Source organism: Convolutriloba macropyga, chromosome 8 (genome assembly GCF_964194025.1).
Source record: "Convolutriloba macropyga chromosome 8, txConMacr16.3, whole genome shotgun sequence".
In the NCBI taxonomy this organism is placed as follows: domain Eukaryota; kingdom Metazoa; phylum Xenacoelomorpha; order Acoela; family Convolutidae; genus Convolutriloba; species Convolutriloba macropyga.
The window spans coordinates 646302-671304 of NC_134475.1; the positions used below are offsets into that span (position 1 = coordinate 646302).

The 25003-nt window shown below is 30.9% G+C and overlaps 1 protein-coding gene across 2 annotated transcripts in view; it reads left to right on the plus strand.

Annotated features, from left to right (window-relative positions):
- The first annotated feature begins 17441 nt into the window (after positions 1 to 17441).
- LOC142344367 (uncharacterized) overlaps positions 17442 to 25003 on the plus strand; it is an 83364-nt gene continuing 75802 nt past the window's right edge. Inside the window, exon 1 of one of the 2 annotated variants that reach the window (XM_075395959.1) lies at positions 17442 to 18118. In XM_075395959.1, the coding sequence (XP_075252074.1) occupies positions 18005 to 18118 (114 nt within the window). In that variant the 5' untranslated portion in view covers positions 17442 to 18004. The remainder of the gene's footprint in view (positions 18119 to 25003) is intronic. The other variant, XM_075395960.1, reaches the window with a different exon arrangement.

A 25003-nucleotide genomic window follows, 5' to 3' on the forward strand; every position in this document is an offset into this window, starting at 1 on the left:
CTAGGCTGCATCAAAAGATTTGCTAGAGATCTGTTAGAAATAGAAACTGAGAATAATTTCAAACATAATGAAAAGATGATATTCACAGAAGAAGACAATTTATATCATGAAACTAATAAAACTTGTCGTATCTGCAGCAAAACATATATTAATAAAGTAAGAGATCATTGTCATGAAACTGGTAAATATAGAGGACCAGCATGTAAAATATGTAATCTAAGATACAAACAACAAAACTTCATTCCAGTAATATTCCATAATGGCTCTGGCCATGACTTCAACCTACTATACAGTGAACTCTTTAAACAGAATAATGATAAAAGAAAAGTAGATAACATACCACCAGCTGCTGGTAAATCTAAGATGTTTAGCATTGGTTGTCTCAAATTCTTAGACAGTTATAACTTCTTAGCTATGCCTCTAGATCAAATGGCAAAGATATACGGATGTAAAACTAAAACATTATATCCATATGAATAGTTTGGTTTAGACTCCTATAATAATTTTATAGGTAATCTAAAAAAAGAAGACTTCAAATCCTCACTACATAATAAACTACCAACACAAGAAGAAGTAGATAACTTTAATAATGAAAACAGTCATAAAACTGGAAAAGATCTAACTATAGAGTATTTACAGAATGATGTGGAAATATTAGACTATTGCATGAATGAATATGTTAAACTAAGTATGAAAGGATTCAAGCTCAACCCACTACATTATGTAAGTCTCCCAGGTTATAGTTTTGATTGTTGGTTAATGTCAAGCGGTGTAACATTAGATACATTACAAGATAAACAAGTGCTAGATGATTTTGGTTGGAGCAAAGAGAGGTGGTATATGTGGAATAATGGAAGATAGATATATAAATAATCAGGGAACCTGCTTCGCAGATAGTAATACTAATACTAATGCTAATATTAATCATAATACTATTACTAATACTAATACTAATACTGGTACTAATGCTAATACTAGTACTAATACTAATACTAATCAGGGAACCTGCTTGGCTAGCCACGAGCAACGCTCGTTCGCAGATACTAATGATAAAGTTATTAATAGAAATATATGGTATATAGACGCAAACAACCTATATGGTTATGCAATGATGCAAAAGTTACCTTATAAGGATTTTGAGTTTATTACTACTACTACTCTAGATGTAATATTGAATACTCCAGATGATAGTGATCATGGTTACCATATAGTTTGTGATATTGATTATACTAATGAATGTAAAGAGAGAACAGAACAGTTAGCACTAATGCCTAATAAAAGAAAGATAAATGATAATGAATTGGGATGCAGAGAAAGAGAGAAAAGTAAAGCAAGATCAGGGAAACTGCTTCACAGATCAGAGAAATTAATCTTAGACCAAAACAACAAAACAGAATATATGGTTCATTATAGGACGTTAAAGTTCTATGTTAAGATGGGAGTAAAAGTAACAAAAATACATAGAGTAATTAAATTTAAACAAAATTATATATGTAGCGATTATATACAAAACAATACAAATAAAAGAGCAACAGCTAAAACTGAAGCAGAAAAGGATGTAAGGAAATTAATGAATAACTCATTATATGGAAGAATAGGCATGAATCCTCTGCACTTCTTTCAAAGCAAGTTCTTGCATGATGAAGAAAAGATAATGAAAAGTGTAAGAAAACCAACATTTAAGAATATAACTAGATATAGAGATTATAGCCAAATACAATATATAAAGAAAAAAATAGAATATGATTCTCCAGTATATGTAGGTGTTACTATCTTAGAATTAAGTAAATTACACATGTATGATGTATTCTATAATGTTCTACAACCATCCCTCAAAGATCTAACACTTCACTATATGGACACGGACAGTTTCGTATTAAGTTATAGTGAAGGTAAATTTAGTGATGAGCATATGGACTTAAGTAATCTAGACATACCTATAAAAACTAATAATAAAGTCCCCGGCAAGTTTAAGCACGAGCTGGGAAGTAGGATTATTGAGGAATTTATAGCATTGTCCCCCAAAACATATAGCTTCAAAAATTATCCTAAAAACACTAAAGAAAAAGGAATAAAGAAGCATAATAATGCTCTGCACATAGATTATTATGGTGCATTAATGAATAATACACAGAGAACAGTAGATGAATGTAGAATACAAAAAGTTGGTGATAACATGACAACAACAAAAACAAGTAAGAAAAGTCTAAACACATTTGATGATAAAAGATTTTATGTAAATAATATTAAAAGCTATCCTCATGATGAGAATCTATATCCATTCAAAAGAGATTTAATAAAACTGATCCACCAAGCATCAGTGAACGAGCAAAGCTCGCGGTTTACCAAACTGCATCGCAGATCATTAGATGGAGACAAAGACCTACTGGTTAATAATATTCTAGAACTAACCATTAATGATGATAGAAAGTTAATTGAAGTTGCTATTATATTATATAACGAGCTTTGCTAATTTTTAAAACAAATAATTATAGACGTAATTCATTCATTACATCCATATGGTTGGTAGTTAGTATATTATAAATCATTATCTGAGCCATATATTTTTCCATAGTGTCTCCCATGATTGTCTTCTTATGTAGTGTAGGTCCAGCTATTATATTTTTATTATATTCTAGAAATTTTATTATCTTCCCAGCCCCATCTACATTTTTGGAATAAGTTAAAATTATTAAATCATCATTATTTGGTTCCTTAATATGATCAATAAACTCATCTATAGTATTACAACGTCTTTTACAAGCTAAACATCTTTTTAGATTAAGAGAGAAGCTGTTTTCATTATCCACTTTTTTACTCTTACTATAATTTTTCAATACATATAAAATGACTAAACTAGATAAACTTATAGAATTAAACAATCTAGAAAAACAAAGCAGAAGAAATAGATAAGAAGATAAATTAAAACAACAAGAATATTATGGTGAAGTAGAAGAGTTATTCGATCCTTTAACAAAAACTATCAGTGAAACTGCTTCGCAGATAAATTAGGAGCAATAGATTGGCAAAATCAAGAGCTAGATAAACAAACTAAGATGATTGGTGAAACTGCTTCGCAGATCGAGCAAGCTGGTTCCCAGTTTAATGAAACTGCTTCCAAGATGGGTGAAACTGCTTCGCAGATTGGTGAAACGTTAACGGGGACCATAAAGCAAACTCAAGATATAGCACCAGTTTATGTTGATACAAAAACAGCCAAACTTCTTCATGACATGGGGGCTCAAACTAATCCTCAATTAAAATTAGAACTCGTAGATTTACCTAAAAGGAGATATAAAATGAATGGTGTTGATATAACTCTAGAGCAGGGTGCATTTTTAGTTAGGGATAATGTATATGAGTTTTCAGAAGGATTTACTGATTTTCTTACTAAAACAAATGTAACATATGATGATAAGGTTGAGGAAGATGAAAACAAATTTAAAAGGTTTTTAAAGGATATTAGATATGATTTAGGAAAAGGGGATAAGAAAAGCGGTAGATATAGAACAATAAAACGTATAATGGAGGTAAGAGATGATATGTTTGGCAGGGGATTAAATGGCAACCCAAATAATTTAGTAGAAAGACTAGAATTATTAATACTAGAAACAAAAGCTGGTCATGATGGATTATATGATGAAATGCTAGATATATCTAAGCAACTGTTATCTATGAATATTATTAGTCAAGACCAACTAGAAAATTTTGTTTTTAATTATGGTAATTGAATAATGATGGAAAAACAACAACAACAACAACTAGCTAATGAAGTATTCAGTCCTCAAATAACAAAGTTTAAAAGACAAAGAATAATACCACTATATAAAGATGAAACATGGTAAGCTGATTTAATTGATAAGTCATCTCTAAGTAAATACAATAATAATTATAAGTTTATATTAACAGTTATAGATATACTCACAAAATATGCATGGGCTATTCCCTTAAAGAATAAATCTGGTTTATCTATAACTAATGGTTTTAAAACAATCCTATCAGAAGGACGAAAACCAGAAAAATTATTGGCAGATAGAGGTAGAGAGTTTTACAATAAAACATTAAAAGCTTTACTTAAAGAATATGGAACCGGCAAAGCCGCTTCAGGGTTAGAGCTGTATTCTACTTATAGTGATTTAAAGGCTGTGTTTATAGAGAGATTTAATAGAACATTATTACACATAATGAATAAACCAATGTTCATCAATGGAGATGGTAATTGGGTAAATATATTAAATGATGCTGTTGTAACATATAACAATAACATTCACTCAACAACTAATATGACACCAGTTGATGCTTCTAATAATCCTGATAAAGTTAAATACACTTTTAGTTTTAAGAATATTAAGGGTAAACTTAGCGTTGGTGATTATGTTAGAAATGTAGATAAACGTAATATCTTCTCCAAAGGTTACACTTCTAATTGGAATAGAGAATTGTTTAAAGTGAATGAAGTTCTAAAAACACATCCACCAACATATAAAATAGAAGATATTAATGGAGAGATAATACAAGGCAAATATTATGAACAGGAACTATTGAAATCTGAGTTTGATTTTGAATCTAATAATAAAGTTTTAGAATCACTAAAAATATTTCTTAAAATAAATAATGACAAGAAACAGTTTCAATCAAGCGAAACATCATATAGGGAATGGAAACAACTTAACATTAAGCAAGGCTCGTGGATTATTCCTAGAAGATAATGATAATATTGATATGAAGGATACCTATAAAATTACAACTGTACATCCTCCGATAGATGAAAAAGATGTTGTTAATAAAGAGTATTGTGACAATAACTCATTATCCTCTTCTAATAAAATAGACATTTTAAGTAGAAACATAACTGAACTAAGAAAGGGTGACTTTGATAAAGTTACAACTAAAACATTACAACTAAATGAAACACAAGTTAATGAAGAACTAATTAATGAGTTTATTGAATCAACAAAGTCAGAAATACTGTTAAGTTTTGTAATAAAGTTGCTGCAGATACTATCTCTAAATACAATCAATTAAAGCAAGAATTTGATAATAATAAGTTTAATCAGAATATAACTAACATACAACTAGATGAAATGTTTACTAATGGTCTGAGAGAAATGAAAGAATACAATAAATCGCTTAGAAGTGTTATAGTACAATATATAATTGCTATACTTTTACAAAGTAAGTTACTTGATAATAAAGAGAAAGGCAGAATTGAGATGCATTATAGTTTTAATCAAGAAGATATAATGAAAGAAATAGAAAGAATTTTTACTAATGAAAATAAGCAAAGCAATGACCAATCCAAAAGCGCCGAGTGAGAGATTACTATATCCAGATTTGTCATCAGTATCAAAAAGATTGATAAACGAAAAGATTCAAGCTAATAATAAATTTATCAACAATATTAACATTATAAAAGATATTAGAAATTATTATGAAACTGAAACTAATAACTATAATAAGAAGTTAAGTAGATATAAGAATTATATTAACATAGCTGAGATAACAGAAATAGTATTATCATCAATAGCAACAACTGCAACAACAACATCAGTTCCATTAACAGGTATAGGATTAGCTTATTCTATACCAACAGCTTTTGCTACAGCAACTGTTTGTGGTTCATTAACAAAAACAATTAATACTAAAATTAGAAATAAAATTATAAAGTATTCACAGATGTATATTTTAAGTAAACAGTTTAGTAATAAGTTTAATAAACTAGATACTAAATCAATGACTGATAATAAAATAGATAATGATGAGTATAATGAATTTGATAAGTTATATGAGGATTATAAGAAGAATAAGAAAAACAAGCTGAGTATTTTTTTAGATTAAAGATATTAGTGCTTAGTAATAACAATGTTTTTAGTAATAATAATATTAGTATTAATATTTATCCTCGAACAGACTTCGTCTGTGGCAAGCGAAGCGGTTACACCGATCGATAAATATATAATCATAATCTTAGTTATAATCATAATCATAAACATAATATAATCATAATATAATCATAATCATAGCTATAAACATAATCATAATCATAAACATAATCATAATCAAATAATTATCCTTTCTTTGTACCTAAGTATAGCCCTCTTCCTTTTTGTACTACCTTTATACCTTCACCAGTAGTTGCAAATTTAATTAAATCAGGTGTAGCCGCTAGAGCTGCTTCAGGGTTTCTAGATGCAGCTGCACTTCCTACTTTACTTGCTATTTCTAATGCTCTTACTGGATTATTAGCAGCTTTCTTTCCAAAGTTAACTGTAGCCCTACCAACACTTTTAAATAAATATTTAAGTCCTTCTGCTTCTATTGTTGCATCAGATACGGTCATTGATTTATTCCTTCTACATAAAACACAATTACCTTTTAAGATTTTAGTACCTGTTGAAGTGATAGCTCCTCTTATATTAACAGTACCACTATAATGTCTACCTCCAACACAATATGAATTAGTTTTGAATTTATTTAAAATACTCATTTCTATATATAAAAAATAATGGAAGTTAAAAAGTATGATCCCTTTGTTGTTATTAAACCCAAGCCTAGGTCTAAGCCCAAGGTTAGACCTAACCCCAAGGTTAAGCTTGAAGCTAGAGGCCTGGCTCTAGAGAATAAACAGAAATTAGACATTATTTATGCTAAAGGTTTTGTTAATACTAATAAGAAATAGTTAGGTATTAACAAGAGCAACAATTAGAGCTGACTAGCTATAAGTGTAAGTATAAGTATATGGTTATGTATATAATTATAACAATAACTATATTGTACTATAATTATAAATTCTTGCTAGAGTTATATCTAAAATTATAATTATCGCTAGAGTCATATCTAAATTATAATTATATCTTTGACTTAAATTATATCTATGATATTATGTCTACCATCTTATTACCATCACTATTCACACTAATAACCTTTCTAGTTAATACTAATGCATGACATATAACATCTGCAACTGCAGCACTAAAGGTAAAATTAAGTTGTATTGGTTGTGGACCTATATGATCCCTTTGATATCTAGTATCGAATACATATATTCTATAATTACTTTTGAATGTTCTATGATTTATATACGGTTTTATATTATGTGCTAGCCCATTATAATCTTTATTAAAGCTAGCAATCTCTTTGAAAGCCTCATTATAATTATTGGTACCATAATTAATATTCATTTTGTCCTCAGGATAAAACTCACTACCAATCTTACAATAACATTCAGTAACATTCATTACATCAAATGTACTTGCATCCTGAGTTTGTTCATTAACATTATTATTTTCAAAACCAACTATTATATATTGCGGTCTTTCCATACCACTTTCCATACCTAGATCAAACAAGAAGTTAGTAGCATTGGGTACATTCTTATAAAATGTCTTTCTTTCATAATAACTAAAGTCTACATTATTCTTTTGACTTAAACCCTTTTGCACAATAACTCTATTATCGTTACTAGGATCAATACTAGGTACACACCACGATATATCTCTAATTTCTATATTACCATCATTGGCAACTGCACCAGGATTAGCATTAACTCTATATAGAGCTCTATCATTATTATTCCCTTTTAATATTAGTTTAAATCCTAAACCATATATAATCTTTTCTAAATCATTTACGAAACCAAATAGATCACTCATCTTAATCATCATATACATATGAACTCGTTGTGCAGCAATATGGTCACCTTTAAGTTGACTATCTCTATTGCTCTGATTTCTAATAAAACCACTCTCATATTCATCATCAGTACTAGTTAATAACTTATACATCAATAAATTAGGATGACAATGATCTATATATTCAATAGTCCTATCACCACTAGTTTCAAGCTTAATTGAACTAAACAATGCCATCATAGCATAATTAACTAATCTGATATAAGCATCATTAGCAAATACACCACCAGCACCATCTGATACAACAAACTCTATCTCTAGATATGAATCACGCAAATTTAAGTGATTCTCTTCTCTATTGAGTATGATATTAACGTTAGTATTAACCGTATTCATTGTTGCCAGATTATTTGGTTTATATTTTACAATCTTACTTTTATGTGTATCATTATTATAACCATAAGTTGTATCCAAATTAAAATCCATTTTTATTAGATAAAAAATGACTGATTCACGAAGCGGTTTCACCGAGAGTTTAATGTTAAGAAAACTACAAAATATACACGAAGCTTTACCTAAAACTAAAGAAGAGCGTACACTTAACTTTAGAATGATAAAACCAACAGAAAAGTTTAACTTTAGTGAACCTATACTTAATACAACAAAGTTAGGTTTAATTAGATTATCTGTTTATAATTCAGTGTTTAATGTGAATAGGAGAAAAAATCAATTCTTATATGCTAGTACTGTCATACAAGATGATGAAGTTTTACCTCGGGCTCTTAGCTCTGACCCTAACTTTAACCCTATCTCTACCTCAAGCCCAAACATTACATCTATATTTGGTTATAATTATAAAGGAATCCCGTTGCTATATTCAACTATTACACCGGGGGCATATGAGTTAACTGATATAGCAGAATTAATAAAAAAAGAAACTGATGGTAATGTTATAATAGAACCTGATAAGAATACGATGAAATGTTTAATGGAAATAAAACACGGAGCACTCAGCTTTGATATAGAAAACTCACTAGCCTCATTACTAGGATTTAGAAAAGTAATTTATAAAAAAGAAAGATATAAATCTCAGAAAATTATTGACATTATGGGTTTTAGTACTATTAACATTCATTGTAATGTGATATCTGGAGCTAAAGATAATGGTAAAGATACAGACATACTATATACTTTTAATCTAACTGAACCACCAGGTTACTTGATAAATATTATACCAACTAATATCTTGTATCAAAATGAAACTAAAGATAGAATGGAATATTTAGAATTTCATATTAAAGATGAGCATGGAAGACCTATAGACTTTAATGGTGATTTATTAAGTTTACTTTACATCTAGTTTAGTCTTTATCTTTATCTTTATCTTAATCTTAATCTTAATCATATCTTAAACTAAACTACAAAATTTTCCTATCCCAATTAATTCTTAGTTTACTATTAATATTTTTATTTTTAGTTATATCAATGACAATATAATTATAAGGCTCTTTCCATACCTTATTACATATATTAGCAAAATCACTATAACTAAGTTCAACATTATTAAAGAAATCATGATATATAGATATGAGGACTTTACCTCTCTGTTCAAATAAAAAAAATAGATTACAGTTCTCTCTAACACTCTGCCCATCTCTGCCTATCCAGAGAACAGGTTTTGATTAAGATATATCATATTGCAATTATTATGTCTACCTCTACAAAAGTTTTCATTAATAACTGGTTCTTTGGCTCTAACATCATCGAATATCATTAGTTTCTTTAAGTCTTTGGGTAGTTTATCGGGAGATAGTAAATCTTTTATATCTTTAATAAATTCAACATCTGCTTTTGGGTTTATTCTTTCTATACCATGGTACTGATCACCAGTAGGTCCAATGATGTATAGCTTATCAAAGTATATACTAGCTAGAATTAGTTTTTTTAATAAGAATGTCTTACCACATTCACTAGGACCAGATATTATACATCTAAAGTTATCTGGGAATGCGGCTTCAGTAATTATATCATCATCATCATCATTTAACCATGAATGTAGATCATTATTTTTGTTTATAGAGATACTGTTAGTAGGACTATTGTTATTAGGTTTAAACTTTTGATGAGGCTTCACCCATGTTTCACCATGTTTTTCATCCAATAAATATATAAAATTATCATTATCATAATCATTATCAATATCATTATCATTATCATTATCATTAGCAATATCAATGTCATTACCACTATCATTAGCATTATCATTATCATTATCATTATCAATGACATTATCATTATCATTAACATTAACATTATCTTTATCATTAAAATTATCATTATCATTAACATTAACATTATCTTTATCGTTAACATTGTCTTTATCATTAACATTAACATTATCTTTATCACTAACACTAACCTCATCATTATCTTTACTACAACCTAAACAAAAACACTCATTTTATATTCCTGGATATTTACATTGATTGACTAGAATATTCAAAGCACTTTTAATTCTAAATCCTCTATCAATAAGATAGATCATATATAAACAATAAGCCCCACAATAAGATTCATCATATTGTTGTATTCTCTCATTATAGCCTAGATCAACATATTCTTCTAAAGATAAAGGTGGAGTTTCTACACCAAAACTATCAAAGTAATACATAGGACCATCTTCTTTTCTTATAATTAAAACCCAATGTGTACCTTCAGTTGGATGTAGATTTACAATAATGTTAGAGTTAGGTTCACTTACCATTTCTGGTTTATCATCTCTCATTACAATCTCAATTGGTGTTAGACTTATGTCTTTACCTATATCTTTTATTCTGATATCACTCATAGCATTATTAACAATATTAAATTTATTATTGAATTCCTCAAAAGTTAGGATGAGCATTTTAATATTATAACTTTATTACATCTAAGTCCAATTATAAGTCTAAGTCTAAATCTAAATCAAATCTATTTTTATTATATAAAAATGGAAACAGGTAGCGCAGTTTTTATTTTTATTATTATAATTTGAATTTGTTATATAATATATGATTCAAGACCAAGTAAATATACAAAACTAGAAGAAAGCTTTGGTGGATTTATGAATAGGAATCTAGTTAGATTTGAATATGAAAAGTCACCATTACATACTATTGTTTATGGTGGAACTGGAACGGGTAAAACATATTTTAATGGACAATACTTAAAGTTATACTCAGCAGTCCAAAACCAAGACCAAAACCAAAACCAAAACCAAAACCAAAACCAAGACCAAGCTAAAAATATAGTTATAGTTTGTAAAGATGACAGAGACAGGATGGATCCTGAGTCTAATAAGTTTTATACTGGGTTTAATAAATGTGATATAAATATGATCACAAAAAATAATATGCATAAATTTCAAAATTGTGTAATAGTACTTGATGATATGGGTGATAGGTTAAATAAGGATATAGGTTATTATTTTACTGAAGGTAGACATTATAAAATTCAAATGATTGTAATGTGTCATAAACCAGCTCAAATAATTAATACAGCAAGAATGAGTTGTGATACTATTTATTTAACAACTTATAATGGACCTGACCTATTTAAAAACTTTAATGAGATATATAAATGTGAACATGACTTTAGTAAAATAATTAGTGAATTAAATAGTAACTATTATAATTATACAGATGGAATGTCAGATGAATCTCGTTATGGTATAATTAAATATAATAAAAAGGAAAATACTTTTATTATTATTAGTAGTAATAGAACAATGATATATGATTCAAGAGTTGGTTTCCTTGATTTAAAAGCTCTTAGTTTAAAAGATGCTTTAGGAAGAGAAGACATAAATAAACTTATAGCATATATGAAACCACTAAAGATTAATGCAACAGATAGAAATGTTATTAATCATGTTAATTATCAGTTTTATTTTAATAAACTTCTTACTTTAAATAATATTAAAATTCAGAATGATGTTCTAACTAAAGAAATGATTATGGGAAGGGGTATGAAAATTTTATCAAATATTGGTGGAATTATAGGCACAGGTTTAATTATTTTTAGTTATATTTATCCTGATTCAATATCAAGAAATGCTGGAACTGTAGCAATGGGAGCAAGCACAATGTTGAGTGAAGTAAATACATTAGTTAATGTTGGATATGGAGAAGAGTTGGAAGGTGAAACACGAAGCAGCTATACTGATCAATGTAACTGTGACTTCGTCAATGAAGAGACGGGAATTTTGAATAGAAATGGAGGAAAGTTTTTAAACAAACTATATATAAATAATGAAGAATTTAGAGAAGAGATTATAAATTTTGTTAAAGATAAAAAAAATTAGACCTTGATTTGATCTTAGATAAGAGATGTAAAACTAATACACTCAATATTTTAGGAAATAAATATTTAACAGAGTGTATCACATCTAAAGATAATACTAAAGATTTAATTGAAATCATGGCTAAATATTACCCTGTGAAGGATTAGGTAAATTTTATAGTTTACCCTATTATAAATGCTTTTACAATGCTTAGAGTGTAACTATAAATGTGGAAACATTGCTGTTTTAAAATATCATTATGAATCATTTCATAAAGATAAAACTGATAAATGTATGTGTGGTAGTATAATATTAAGTGGTATTTGTGCTAATAATTTTTCTCCGTGGGGTTGTTCTTTAAAAAATGAATCTAGTTCTAGTTCTAGCTCTAATTCTAGTTCTAACCCTAGTTCTAATTCTAATTCTAATTCTAGTTCTAACCCTAGTTCTAGTTCTAACCCTAATTCTAACTCTGTTTCTGGTTCTATCTATGACTATAACTCTAACTCAGATCCTAACCCCAACCCTAACCCTAACCTTATCCCTAACCCTAACCCTAACCTTAACCCCAGCTCAGAAGTGTTAACTAGATGTTGTAATAAGTGTAATTATATAAAACCACTAAATAATTTTGATGAGGGTAAGTATACATGTAGAAGTTGTACTTCAGCTAAAGTTAATTTTCCATATTGTACTTCTGTTGTGAGATATGATGGGATACGGGCTCATGTAAAGAAACAACATCCAGATATAGAATTGACTAGAGGATTTAGTAGAAATCTGCAAAGCAGGTTCCCTGATATAACTGATCGGTGTAACCGCTTCGCGGATAAAACAATTAATCCTAGTTGAAAAAGTCCTAGAGCTGTAAGTCCTTTAGTTAATAACCAAACAGAAGAAAATTGTTCATGTAAATACTATAATTTTGTATCATTTCTTTTTAATAATGGAAAAAATATAGAAAAAATAAAAGAAAATATAAATTTATTGAAAAGTATAGATAATTTGAAATAAAAAGTATAAAAAAATAAAAAAAATATCAAAAAAGAGGGATTCACTCTTTAAGAGCGAAAAAGAGCGATCTTTTCTACTGGGGATCACTCCGAATAAGAGTGAATCACTCTTAAAGAGTGAAATATAAATTTTGCTTTGATTTTTTGTTTTATTTTTTGATTTTTATTTTAATTTTTATCAAATTTAGAGCTAATATATAGTAGTGGATAAAACAAGGCTTCCAGAAATCAGTAAAATTTGGCCAGATTCGACATGCGTGATTAGCGCTTGGAGAAAGGGTCAAATTTTGCTGGTGGTTGGAAGCCTTGTTTTATCCACTACTATTGTTTTGTTTTGCTTTTGTGGTATTTGACCTTAATTTGCTATAAAGTGTGTAAAGTGTATACTTGTGCCACTGAATTTATGGATTATATGCCTAAAGAAAAAAACAGATGGTGTTCAAGATTGAAAGCAAGATGCAGAAAGTGAAGAACGTTAAACATGTAGATACAGACCTTTATATCAAAGCTGTGATTGATAAAGATGGCTATCAATACTTATAAGTTAGCATAATAAATGCATATTGCTGTTGGGTATTGTTCTAACGGTGGTTGTAAGTCAGTTATCGGCCTGGATTGGAGTTAAAAATTTGTTAGAGATGTTTTATGAATGAGATATTGTAAGAGGAAACACAAAGAGGAAGATATTTGCAATGTAAGACGAGCAGTATGATGATAATAACACATCAAGTTTGTGATTCTGTGTGTTTGAATGAGGTTAGAGATCATTTTCATGAAACTGGTAATTACAGAATGCCAACTTGTAATTTGTTTAATCACAATTATAAGCATATTGTCTACATTCCAGTTATATTTAAGGATTACAGAAAAGGATATTACTGCAACCTGTTCACCATGAAAAGTTTAAGCAGAACAAAAAAGAAAACAGCCAGAAAATTCCAGTGATCGTAAAAAAATTAAATCTGGCAAATTAAAATTCCTTTAGGGTTTTACTCTCATTTGAAAGTATGTTTATTGCGAAAAATGAATTAACACTCAGTTTTTTAGTTTAAATTGCTTTTTTGTTAGTCTCTGTTTCAATCCAAAAGAATTCATAAGTAGTATATCTAGAGTCTTTGTCGTCTTTTTAGTAAGTCACTTTATAGTTTGCCTGCATGCCGTAATAACTTCCATAGTAGACATTAGACTCTACGTTGCCTTCACTGACCAACATATTAATTTCATCAGGGATATTTTCGTCGTCGAGAGGAACTTGAACTGGTGCTGGCCGCTTGGGCGTAGTTATGGGGGTTAGCTTCAGTTTTCTCATTTTCTGTTGTAACGACATGGTAAATTTGAAAATATGCAGGTGATGAAAGATATTTGTTCAGCGTCTGAATTTCCTTAGTGTTGCAGAGAATCTGTTGTTTTTGCAAAATATTATGTCCCAGTGATTCCATTCTCTCTTCTTTTAATAAAGTCATTGTTAGTTAATTATCAATCGTTATGTAACTTCATACTGCCAATTTTAGAGATCAATTCACCTGAAGAACTGACGGAGCTGCCTTCTTTTTTCGACGGCTCATTGGATGGCAGGGAGATCCAAAAGAAACACAACTGTGCTTTATTTTTAACACAAGGTCTCCTCTTTTGCTTTTCTGGCCGGTAGAAAGAGTGCAGAGCGAAAGTAATATTATCAATTGGCGATTTAATATCTTCAATTTTAGGACATAAAAGAATTTCCAAATGTATTACCTCTTTTTGCAAGAGAGTTTAAAAAGATTCTGTTTTCTCTTTCCCTTTGGCAAAAAATGTCCCTAACTGAAACCGGAAATTTATGGCTGCAAAAATTTGTGATAGAAACCAGTAGGGGTGAAAAAATTTAATAACTCACTTATGAGATCTCCTGTCACTAGCGGAAAGTGAGTGGTAGTAACTGACGGAAGAAAAAAGAAAAAGAATTGTATCCGAATAAATCTTTGAGCAAAGCAATAACTCTTTTTATTATGAAACCAGTTTCTTGTAACGAAAAACTTCAAAAACTGATATCACTATATCCTGATCCAGCATTCCATCAAAATGAACAAATTGTGTTTGAACGCTTTCACCAAAAACAAAAAGCCAAACCCATGATATGACCCAATTACTCGTTTGTGATTGGACAAGGTAACACATAGGAGTATCCAGTGCCTTAGTTTGAGACTTGATAAGCAACTGCACTGGAAGAATTTAGCATAAAAAATATCTTAAGTATTGGTTAAATATTTTTCTTCAAGTTACTACAGCTGAAAGTTTTTAAATTGTATTGGGGCGCTGTCTTTTTTGCGGCACGAAGAAGAGTACTGGAGAAGATCTTTTCTAAAATCATTTTTATTGGAGTAAACTTTGAAGCAGGAAATGAAACACGTGAAAGAATTTGGAGTACTTTTTGCCAAATAAATTGAAGAGTGAAGCAGAAAGGGAGTGGTTTTTTTTGTTCGTATCGTTGTTTTCTAAGGAGCGAGGAATTGAGGTCTGAAAAAACTCTAAGTGAGTTAAGTTGTTTGTTCCAATGCGACATTTTCAAGATTTTTTTTTTCAATTTTATGGGTTAAAAGTTTTGGTTAAGCTTTTGTTTTATTATTAGGCTGGTTTAGGTAGTGGTATGAAAGTTTCTGGAAATTCATACGAAGTTAATGCTATTTCGGAGGTTTTTCATGTATTTTGCTGATTTTTGGGCTAATTTATGCGATTTTTTGAAGATTATTTTGTCTTACTGCCTCAAATGGGTATTGAGAAGACCAATTTTACTTAAATAATTTTTAGATAACAAGTGTTGGTACAGTTTTTTAGATATGAAAAACTTTTTTTTTGAGAAATATGACAAAAAATGGCGAAATTTGAAACTAATTTTTTAGATTTGCCTTTTTGTGTTTTTTTTTTCTGTTTCTCAGACAAGTTTCTCCGCTTATTATGACTTGCAAATTGTGTTGCGGGCATCTGGATACCCTATTGGCGGAAAAGAATTTTTGTTTGCTTATATGTGCTTTTGTAAGTTGTTTGTAAGAGCTTATTTTTTCATGATTTGGCTTCAAGTATATTTATAAAAAAAATCTCATAAGTGTTTTTAGTAGGTACTAGTTGTTTTGGTGAAGTAGTTTTGGCACAGATAATTATATCGGGATCTCAATGAACGACAAAATTTGATCGATTTTTAGTATAATTTAACAGATTTGATTTTCTTGTTTTTACTTTTTTTGTTTTATAGTTTTGCTTCAAGATAATCATAAATTAGTGGAAGCACATTTTGTCTGATCAGTAGTTGAATGGTGTTTAAGTGGATTCTACTTCGAGTCGTTTCCAGATTTCTCCCGGCTACGTTTTTTTAAGATCTGTTCACACATTTTTATGATTTTTGAAGTCAAATTGGAGTAGTGATTTTGGTCACGCCGAAACAGGAAGTGGAGCGAAAAAGCGAGTGGCTTTGTGGCTTGTAATTTTTTTTCTAGTTTTAAAGTAGAGGGAGAAAACGGTGTTTGAACAGAAGTTCGCTTTCTCGCCAGTGGTTTTTTGTTCGCAGGCCGCAATTTCACTTCGATTCTTACTGTTTTTTCGATTTTTGGATCGGATTTTTTTTTCAAAATGGATATCCCAATCCATTCATAGTTCCTTCTAGGTTTAGTTATTGGTTTGAACCAAATTTCTATTTCTCGCCAGTGGTTTTTGCCCATGCGGCATTTTGACATTGTTTTTTTGTTTTTTTTTTTTAATTTTTTTTTTTTTTTTAGAAATGGTTTTTCCAATTCACTCATAGACTGTTCTAGTGTATTTTTTGTTGAGTCAATGAAAATTCTTTGAATTGTACTTCAGGACTTGACTTGTCCTGTTGTCTTTCATTTCCTCGTCACTTGACCCTGGTTACGAGATAACCAACCGTCAATTGAAGTCAAAGCCTTGAGTGACAGCAAAATGCTTGCTTACATGCAAGAGCTAATTCTGAGAAATGGTACCATTGCTAGTAGTATTTATAGTTGAACATGTTGATGCAATTTTATTCATCAATTTATTTTATTTATTTCCTGACCAACTGACCCTGTGGTTACGAAATAACCAACTGTTTGAAGACCAGTTTTGTGGCAGAAAAGGTTGGCGGTCAAGCAAGCTGATAGGCAAGAAGGCCGAATTCTGAAAAAGATATGTCAAGTAAGGCAAAAACTTTCGAGACGAATTTATAATAATTTATACCTGGTGGGCTAGTGGGCACGCCATCGATAGCTTGCGGGCTCAAGACAGCTGGATCTTATAAAAATGACGCATGTTTGTTTCTTTGATGCATTTGAATTTATTATGAATTGCAAATACTATGCGCAGTCTTGATTGTAAAGCTTGACAATGAATTCATTCTGAGAGATTACATTACACAACATCCTGCTAGCTTTTACTTCAGCTTACTTTGCAGAAAAATGCATGGAGCCATTTCTGAGAAATCGTAGACTGAGAGTTTATATTTACGTCTACGTTAACTTTGGTACATGAACGGCTAAACAGCTCTGAATACGGTTATACATAGAGACCAGCAGTAGTGAAAGCATTTACAAAATATAATTTTGATGTTATTTAATGCTACAGTCGTTGAACCAATCAGACTTGGCTCTGTGCGAAAGCCCAGACGGGATTCACCATTGTTTAATGTTATATTTTTATTATACCATATGACCCGAGCCAATAACTATTTTGCATGGCGCATGACAAAATAACAATAGCCGAGGACGAAAACTCGATACTTACAGCGTTACCATCTTCATGTCTCTGCTGATTAAACAGTGGCTTTTATTAAATCAAATTTTCGCGTTACAATTCTGATGACGATCTGCGAGTAGTTTTATTTTATTACACGTTTTACCGGATCAAAAAAAACATCCCGTTTCAAAATATCTTTTTTCAAAATATCCTGTTTGAAGAAATATCCCGTTTCTTCGTAGTTTTAATACACGTTTTTACCGGATCAAAAAATATCCAGTTTCAAAATACTCTTAGAAATTCTTCCATCATCAAGTCATTAAGTTGGGCCTGCCAAAGACATGTTTACTCTAATTCACCAAAACAAAAGAGAAAACGCAACTCGAAACGATTCAAAAAATTTACAGAAACTCGTGGAACTTGATTGCGTCCTCAGCTCGCGTCGTCAAACACAGGTTGCGTACTTTTTTTTATCCAGACACCAATACCAAATTTGCCAATCTCAATTTGCCTTATGTTTTACATTGTCTCAGTGATAATGAGCATATCACACAAAGCTAAGTCAAATTTATCTTTAAAAAATTGGATTTTGTTTTAGCACCCGGACCTAACGCGAAGTCAATATCAAAACTAAGTAATTCTTTACAAGTCTCATTTCATTACTGATCTACATCCAACTCCAGATCCAAGTCTTGCATTGTAATAAAAAAGATCTCTTGCATCAGTTGACCTGTTGCATCAAGCGGAACTGTTATAGCCTACAGATGGCTTTTGTGGCTTCACTCCATCACCTGATTTCGGGAATCATTCCGAGTACGATTCACTGGATCAACAATATTCGCCACATTTCCTAGAATCGGTCCCTGGACAACACCGAAAACTTAACCGCGGTTTCTTCATTACTTTTTCTTAGTTGGAAATGCCAGACATAATATCATGATAGGAAATCTTCAATAAATTGATTCAAATCTAGTCAAATTCTCGTCAAAACGAGAAAACGTGGCTGACTTTAGCTTAGCACTTTTTAAAATGACCTATAACTCATCATAGGGACACTTCTCATCCGGCTTGGAGTAGCTTTGGGGTTATTTGAAAGCACTGTGGGGAAGTTGGTATAAATTAACCTTGAAAACCTGGCACATTACAAAACTCGGATGTTTTCACCCAAAATGCGTTTTCAAATGATTTTGACTTGAGAATCCATCTTGTTATTGAAACGAATGTTAGCCAACTCTTGCCCAAGCCGTTCAAGACTTGTAAAACAAGTATAAAGACTTGCTCAGTACTGAATAACGAAATGAGACTTGTATTTAGATTTTCCTAGTACTGATAAAGAATTGGAGTTAGTACTGAGATTAAAGTTCGGTCTAGGTAGTTACCGAAAAGCAGCGACCGTATAACGCAGCGAGGTTCACGGTATATTTGCAATCAATGAGCTTAAAAAAATCATGTTACGCTCCATTTAAAATTAAATTCACATTAAAATTACCGTAACATAATACAATATAAATTTTCCTCAGCTGTGTTAAAGTGAAACAATTTTTCTCTAAAGCATTTTTTTACTTTCTTTCTACATTGCTGAACGTCCACTGGTGTCTTCTTCCAAACCAAGGCAGATAAATTTATGCCTCCATCAGACCTTGAAATAATATATGATGCTGTTTTTGCAGCAATTTTTAAATGACGATAGAGCAAAATACTTGTTTATCGATGGCTTCAGAAGTTTTTTAAGGAAACTGTTTTCATTGCTGCTACAACTACTCCATACACTTCAGAATCATTGAGTGAGACACATGTTTTGTCAGTAACAAAACACAGTAAAAAACATCGGCTCTGGCGCCTTCTGAAAAATTCATTTGAGGTTAAACAATATGCAGCAGTGCTGATGTCAAACCATTGTTCACGAGTGAATGTTTGTGAGGTGAAAGTTAGGGTAAATTAGAGTAAAACTAAGGTTTCTGTTGAAATGATCAGGTCATATATGTTAGGTTTGATAATTGGGTCTATAATCAGCAAAACTTGTAATAATCGTTGAGGTGAATTCATGATGAGGGAAAAAAGTTACGCTTCAATTCACATTACAAGTCAAATTAACCTAATAGTCAATAAGGTATAATTTTTTCTGAACGTCACTTAATTCGTTCGGCTAAAACCATAGCAGATAAGTGATATTATATAATGCTGTTTTTAATGAAATTTTGCGGTGCTGATATCCTGAAAAATTTGTTTTTTTTTCTATAGGCTCAGATGCTCATTAAAAACCTTATTTTTTATCTCTACGACATCTACTCTTTAAGCAGTCGAACAATTAGGCGAGACATTTGCCTTGCCAGTGACAAGGGAAGAAATCAGCATCAAATGAGAGAGATATGTTTAAGTCATTCAATAGTCATTTCTGATTAACCATTGTAGAATCTATTTATTGCAAAAAGGCAAAATTGAAAATATGCCAATTGAAAAAATTGCTAACGGTCAAAAAAATTTTAAGTTTAAAAGTTAATGTAAGTCACATTAAAGTTAAAGTTTTTGTCTAGTTGATCAGGTCAGAGCAGTTAGGGCTTATAAGATCGTTTATTATTACCAAAATTATAATAACACTTGAGGTTTAGTGAAAAAAAGGTCATCTGAAGTGAATTTAATATGGTATAAATTTTCGAAACGAATTATAGCCTAACAATTACTCTTTTTTAACTCAAATGAGAGCAAAAACAAATTTACGCGCAATTTATCAATAATTTGAAAATTTACTCTAACAGTACTTCAAGTTTCAAGATAAGTTGGAGAAAAATTTTTCATGAACCAAAAATTGAAGTAAAGTCTTCTACGCCAATTGTTATAAAATTTTGGTCGTATATTTCATTATGAATTTACGCAACAGTAGCAGATACCTATCAGCTACCTACATATAAATGAAATCTCCGAACCCAATATAGAGCGAAACGTTCCAAACTGGTAGCGATAGAGAAAAGATAGCAAATTGATATTTCTGAAATAGTGTTAATGTAAATCGTTCTATGAGTAAACGTAAAACCGCTTATTGTTCCGACCCCTCTTGAGGGGGGGGGGAGGAACTATATACTCAACTGGGTTTTTTTTCAGTCAATTTTGGCCGACCGATATATTCATCGTAGAGAGTTGAGACTGGTATCATTAGAAAGCTTGTCCAGCGTAGAATATGGAATCAAAAAGATTTTTTTGATTTTCGTTTTTGAAGGGAAATATCGAGGTTTAAACTTTCGAGAAAATAGAGTGAATTCCGTTGATTTCATTCAACTTTTTCGGAATTTTTACTAAAATTTCGCCAATTTTTTGATAAAATTTAATAAAATTTCATAAAAATGTTGTTGATTTTACGTTTAAAGACAAAATACCTTGTCGGCTATTTTCATTGAATTTTTGTTGTCACAAATTCCGGCTATAAGTTTCACAAAATTCAGACTTTTTCATCAAAAATAGCACGAAATAAGTTTCTTTAGTCCACTATGATTAAATTTGCAGGAAGCGCTCACCCAAACACCACTAACACAAGTTTTGTGAAAATGGGGCTAATTCCGCTTCAACTTCCGTTGAGAGTGCTCTGTAAATAAAAATTTGCCGTTTTTTGCTAACTTTATTCTTTGATTATCAAAAACGCAGCATTTACTTTTGATTTTTTAACAAAATATCTATATCAATGACATTCCAAAAATTATATATTCTTAATGGACAATCAACACTAGCAGGACTAGTTCTGTACCAATCTTGGACCGTTACAATCCAAAAATATATCGGATTGTCATCAGTCGGTTTTTTATAAAAAAAAAGGCGATTTATATTTTTTATAATAATTAAATAAAAGAACATTTCGAATCAAAGCTCACTAGTGATAGGTCCTATTAGCTTCCTAATTAGTTTTAAATCAATTTGTCTAGTTGATTGCTTGAAGCTTATGGTCGTTTCGACTTTTAAAATATTTGATTTTTAAATAAATAAAATAGCTTAATGAACTTTGTCTCCATTTTTCTCTTACTTTGGTCCACTTGTGGCTTAGTGTCAGCAATCAAAGAGTGCTCCTTCTCTCAGCCAAATTCAAAATTAGTCTTTATTGCGGTTTTTTGCCTTAAGTTATGGTGTTCTGGCTTTGATAATACTAGATTTCACAATTTGTTTTGAATTTTTACATATTTGCCCGTTTTTCATGTTTTCTAATTTTGTCAAATTATCACGTTATTGTCAGTTCATATATCATATTTTTCGCGTTCAAAATAATGCACAATTGATAATATTTAAATTCTTAAAGATATAGATTGTGATTCTTTACTGCTTCGACAATACATTCTCGAAGAATTTATTTGGTATTTTTAATTTTGTCTTTAAGTGTCGTTTTTACTTTGTCTTTTTAGTCGTATTTAATTTCCTGTACAATGACCCGGTTCGATTTGCCTTTCCTGGAAGAGTAGATGAGCCGACGTTCTGATATTAGAAGATAAATAATGGCTTTCATGACTTTGAGAACAATTGTTTTCCAAAATGAAAAAAAAACGTTTCAACTTCGCAATTTTGTTCCTTTTATTGTCTGTTTGTTACCTGGCCTCTTTAATTAAATGTTTAGGATGACAATTTTTGTCAAGAGAAGGTGTCAAAATGGATTGGTGTCACAAAATCTAATGTTAAAGAATTCGTTAGGAATTTACTGACTTCGATACTGGTTTTTCACAAAAAGTAAATTAATTTTTGATTTTTGTCATATTTGACGTTCTTTTTGTAGACGTAAGACATGTTCTGTTTAATTTCAGTTCTCAGGGGCTTCCTCTAAAAGAAAAAATGAACCTATTCAATTTTTTCACTTTGTAATTAATGGCTTTTATGTCTTTGGAAATAATTTTTTTTCGATAAAAACAAGTTTTACTTAATCTTGCTTTTTTCTTTTTGGACTAAATGTTACCTAGTTTCATTAATGAGAGTTCACATAATACATTTGAAGGGAAGGTGTCAAAAGAGATTGATGTCACAAAATCTAATGTTTGTCATTTTATTCTCCACCTGACCCGATAAAAGCCACCTATACCCCCTACAACCCTAGTGCGACCCCCCACTAGCTTTGTAGTACCATAAAAACCAGTCCCAGCTCGTCCCAGTATCAACCGTGAAGACTTAAACACAAATAAGCTCTGAAAACGCCACAATTTTGTCAGGAAAAATCCAGTTATTTCCCACTAGAGTCAAAAATATTAACATCTGACAAAAATTAACCATACCATCAGCACTCCCACGTCTATATCTCTCAGAATATGCACTCCCAGCCCCCCAGTGCCAATACAAGCTGAGAAAAGTCTGCCAAAATAACGAAAATCACAAAAATTTAAGTGAAATTTCTGAAAAAAGTGATCAAACATGCATCTTAATACCCGAATATGCCCAATTTTATTGTTAATTCAGTTAGCCCCACTCATGAGCAGTCCAACCATAGCAATATCAATCATTCTGAACAAGTTTTTCATAGCCTCATAGCCAATAACCTATCCCCTATCTGAGCCTTTTCAAAAAACCCAGGTTCACTGCAGCAAAAACGTTATAACTCGTGAAAAAATAGTTGAAACTGCCCCAATTTTTGCGCTGCAGGGTTTTTTGAGCCGATAAAGCGATTCACCAATTTTGAGCGCAATCGAAGCATTTTAAAAATCGAGTGACGCTGGGCCCCTCAATTTTGGAGACTTTTTGAAAATTCACGAACATGTTCATAAAATCCAAAATACTGATCGAAAACCTGATATTATTAGCTTAAAATCCGCATTCTTAAGCTCTACACGCCCATATCAAAAATATTGAAAATTTTTAAGTAAAATGTTGAAATAATAGCAAAAAACTGAAGCCTACCAAACTCTTCTCAAATTCGTCAAAATAGAGCCAGATTTAGAACATAAAAATAGTATCAAATAGCCGAATTATGAGCCCATATCCAATATTCAGTCTCCCTAGTAGTTGCCCAAGCCCAATAAATCCATACAATCGCACAGAAATTCATAAATGTTGAAAAAAGTGAAAAAAACGAAAATTGCAGATATTTCACAAAATTTGGTCCGAAATTCTAAAGTGAAAAACTCAATATATTATAGTCAAATAATGCATTAAACTACACCAATAGCTGCCACCAACATAGTACTCACTAGTATGACCCACAATTACTGTCAAAAATCAATTATCTTCAATCTATGTCAACTTATGCACCAAACATGACGCTTCACAAGTAAAAATTCAGTACATTTCACAGAAAAACTGGTATAAAACCTAAGTTAATCGACTCCAAATCTACTAAAATGCTACCCCTGATAGCCAAAGATATCAGCACTAACAGTTAGCACCTGACTTTGGCCACTAGAGAATCACCAGACTGACACATGTCTCGAAGAAGCTCAATTAGTGGAAAAATCATGCCTAAAATCTAGCATTTTGGACGTAAAAATCAATGTTCTGACCCGATAAATAGCTTCAAACCCTATAATTCAGTAATCTACATTAGTACCAGGCACAGACAGCACCATTTTAGCCATTCAAAACCGATAATGTATGAACAGTGACGACTTATGCAACTCGAAATTTCATGATTCAAAAATAGCCAGGTTCAGATCACCAAAAACAGTAATAACTTTGCAAAAAATGCTTAAATTGAGCCAAATTTTTGCGCTGCGGGGTTTTTTAAGCCAGAGAAGCGACCTGCCAATTTTGAGCCCTATTGGAGCAATTTAAAAATTGAGTGACGCTGGAGCCCTCAATTTTTCGCATTTTTCGTTTTTTCAGACATCAGTAAAAAAGTTGACCAAAAAGTCTCCAAAAACCTGAATTTATTGCATAGTTATTCCCCACCGATGTCTACTGAGTGGGCCAAGCCAAAAAATTTGCCCAAAGTTCAATAAAAATTGAAAAATCCACATATTTACCACACCAGCCCTGATGCGGAAAAATCACCAAAATTACGAAAAAATTACATGTGAAAATTAGTACCAAATACTCTTCCAAATCAGACCAAATTACATACAAGTGCTTCTAACAACCAGGACAAGTATCTAGAACCATTATAACCAGTCTATGATCAATAATTAACAAGTAAATTAAAGTTAATGCCCAAAAATCAAAAAAAGTCGTTATGTCACCAAAATTTCACTTTCACAAATATGTCATTATAAAGTCACACACCGCAATTAAAATGTTACCACATGCTCATACACACCACAGCTCCTAGTTCCAATAGTCAAAACCAATTATCAAAGCTACAATTGACAAATAAAAAGTAAAAACTCACCTATAAATGAAGTTAAGCTATATGATGAATGCAATTGTACCGACACTAGTCATTTCTCATC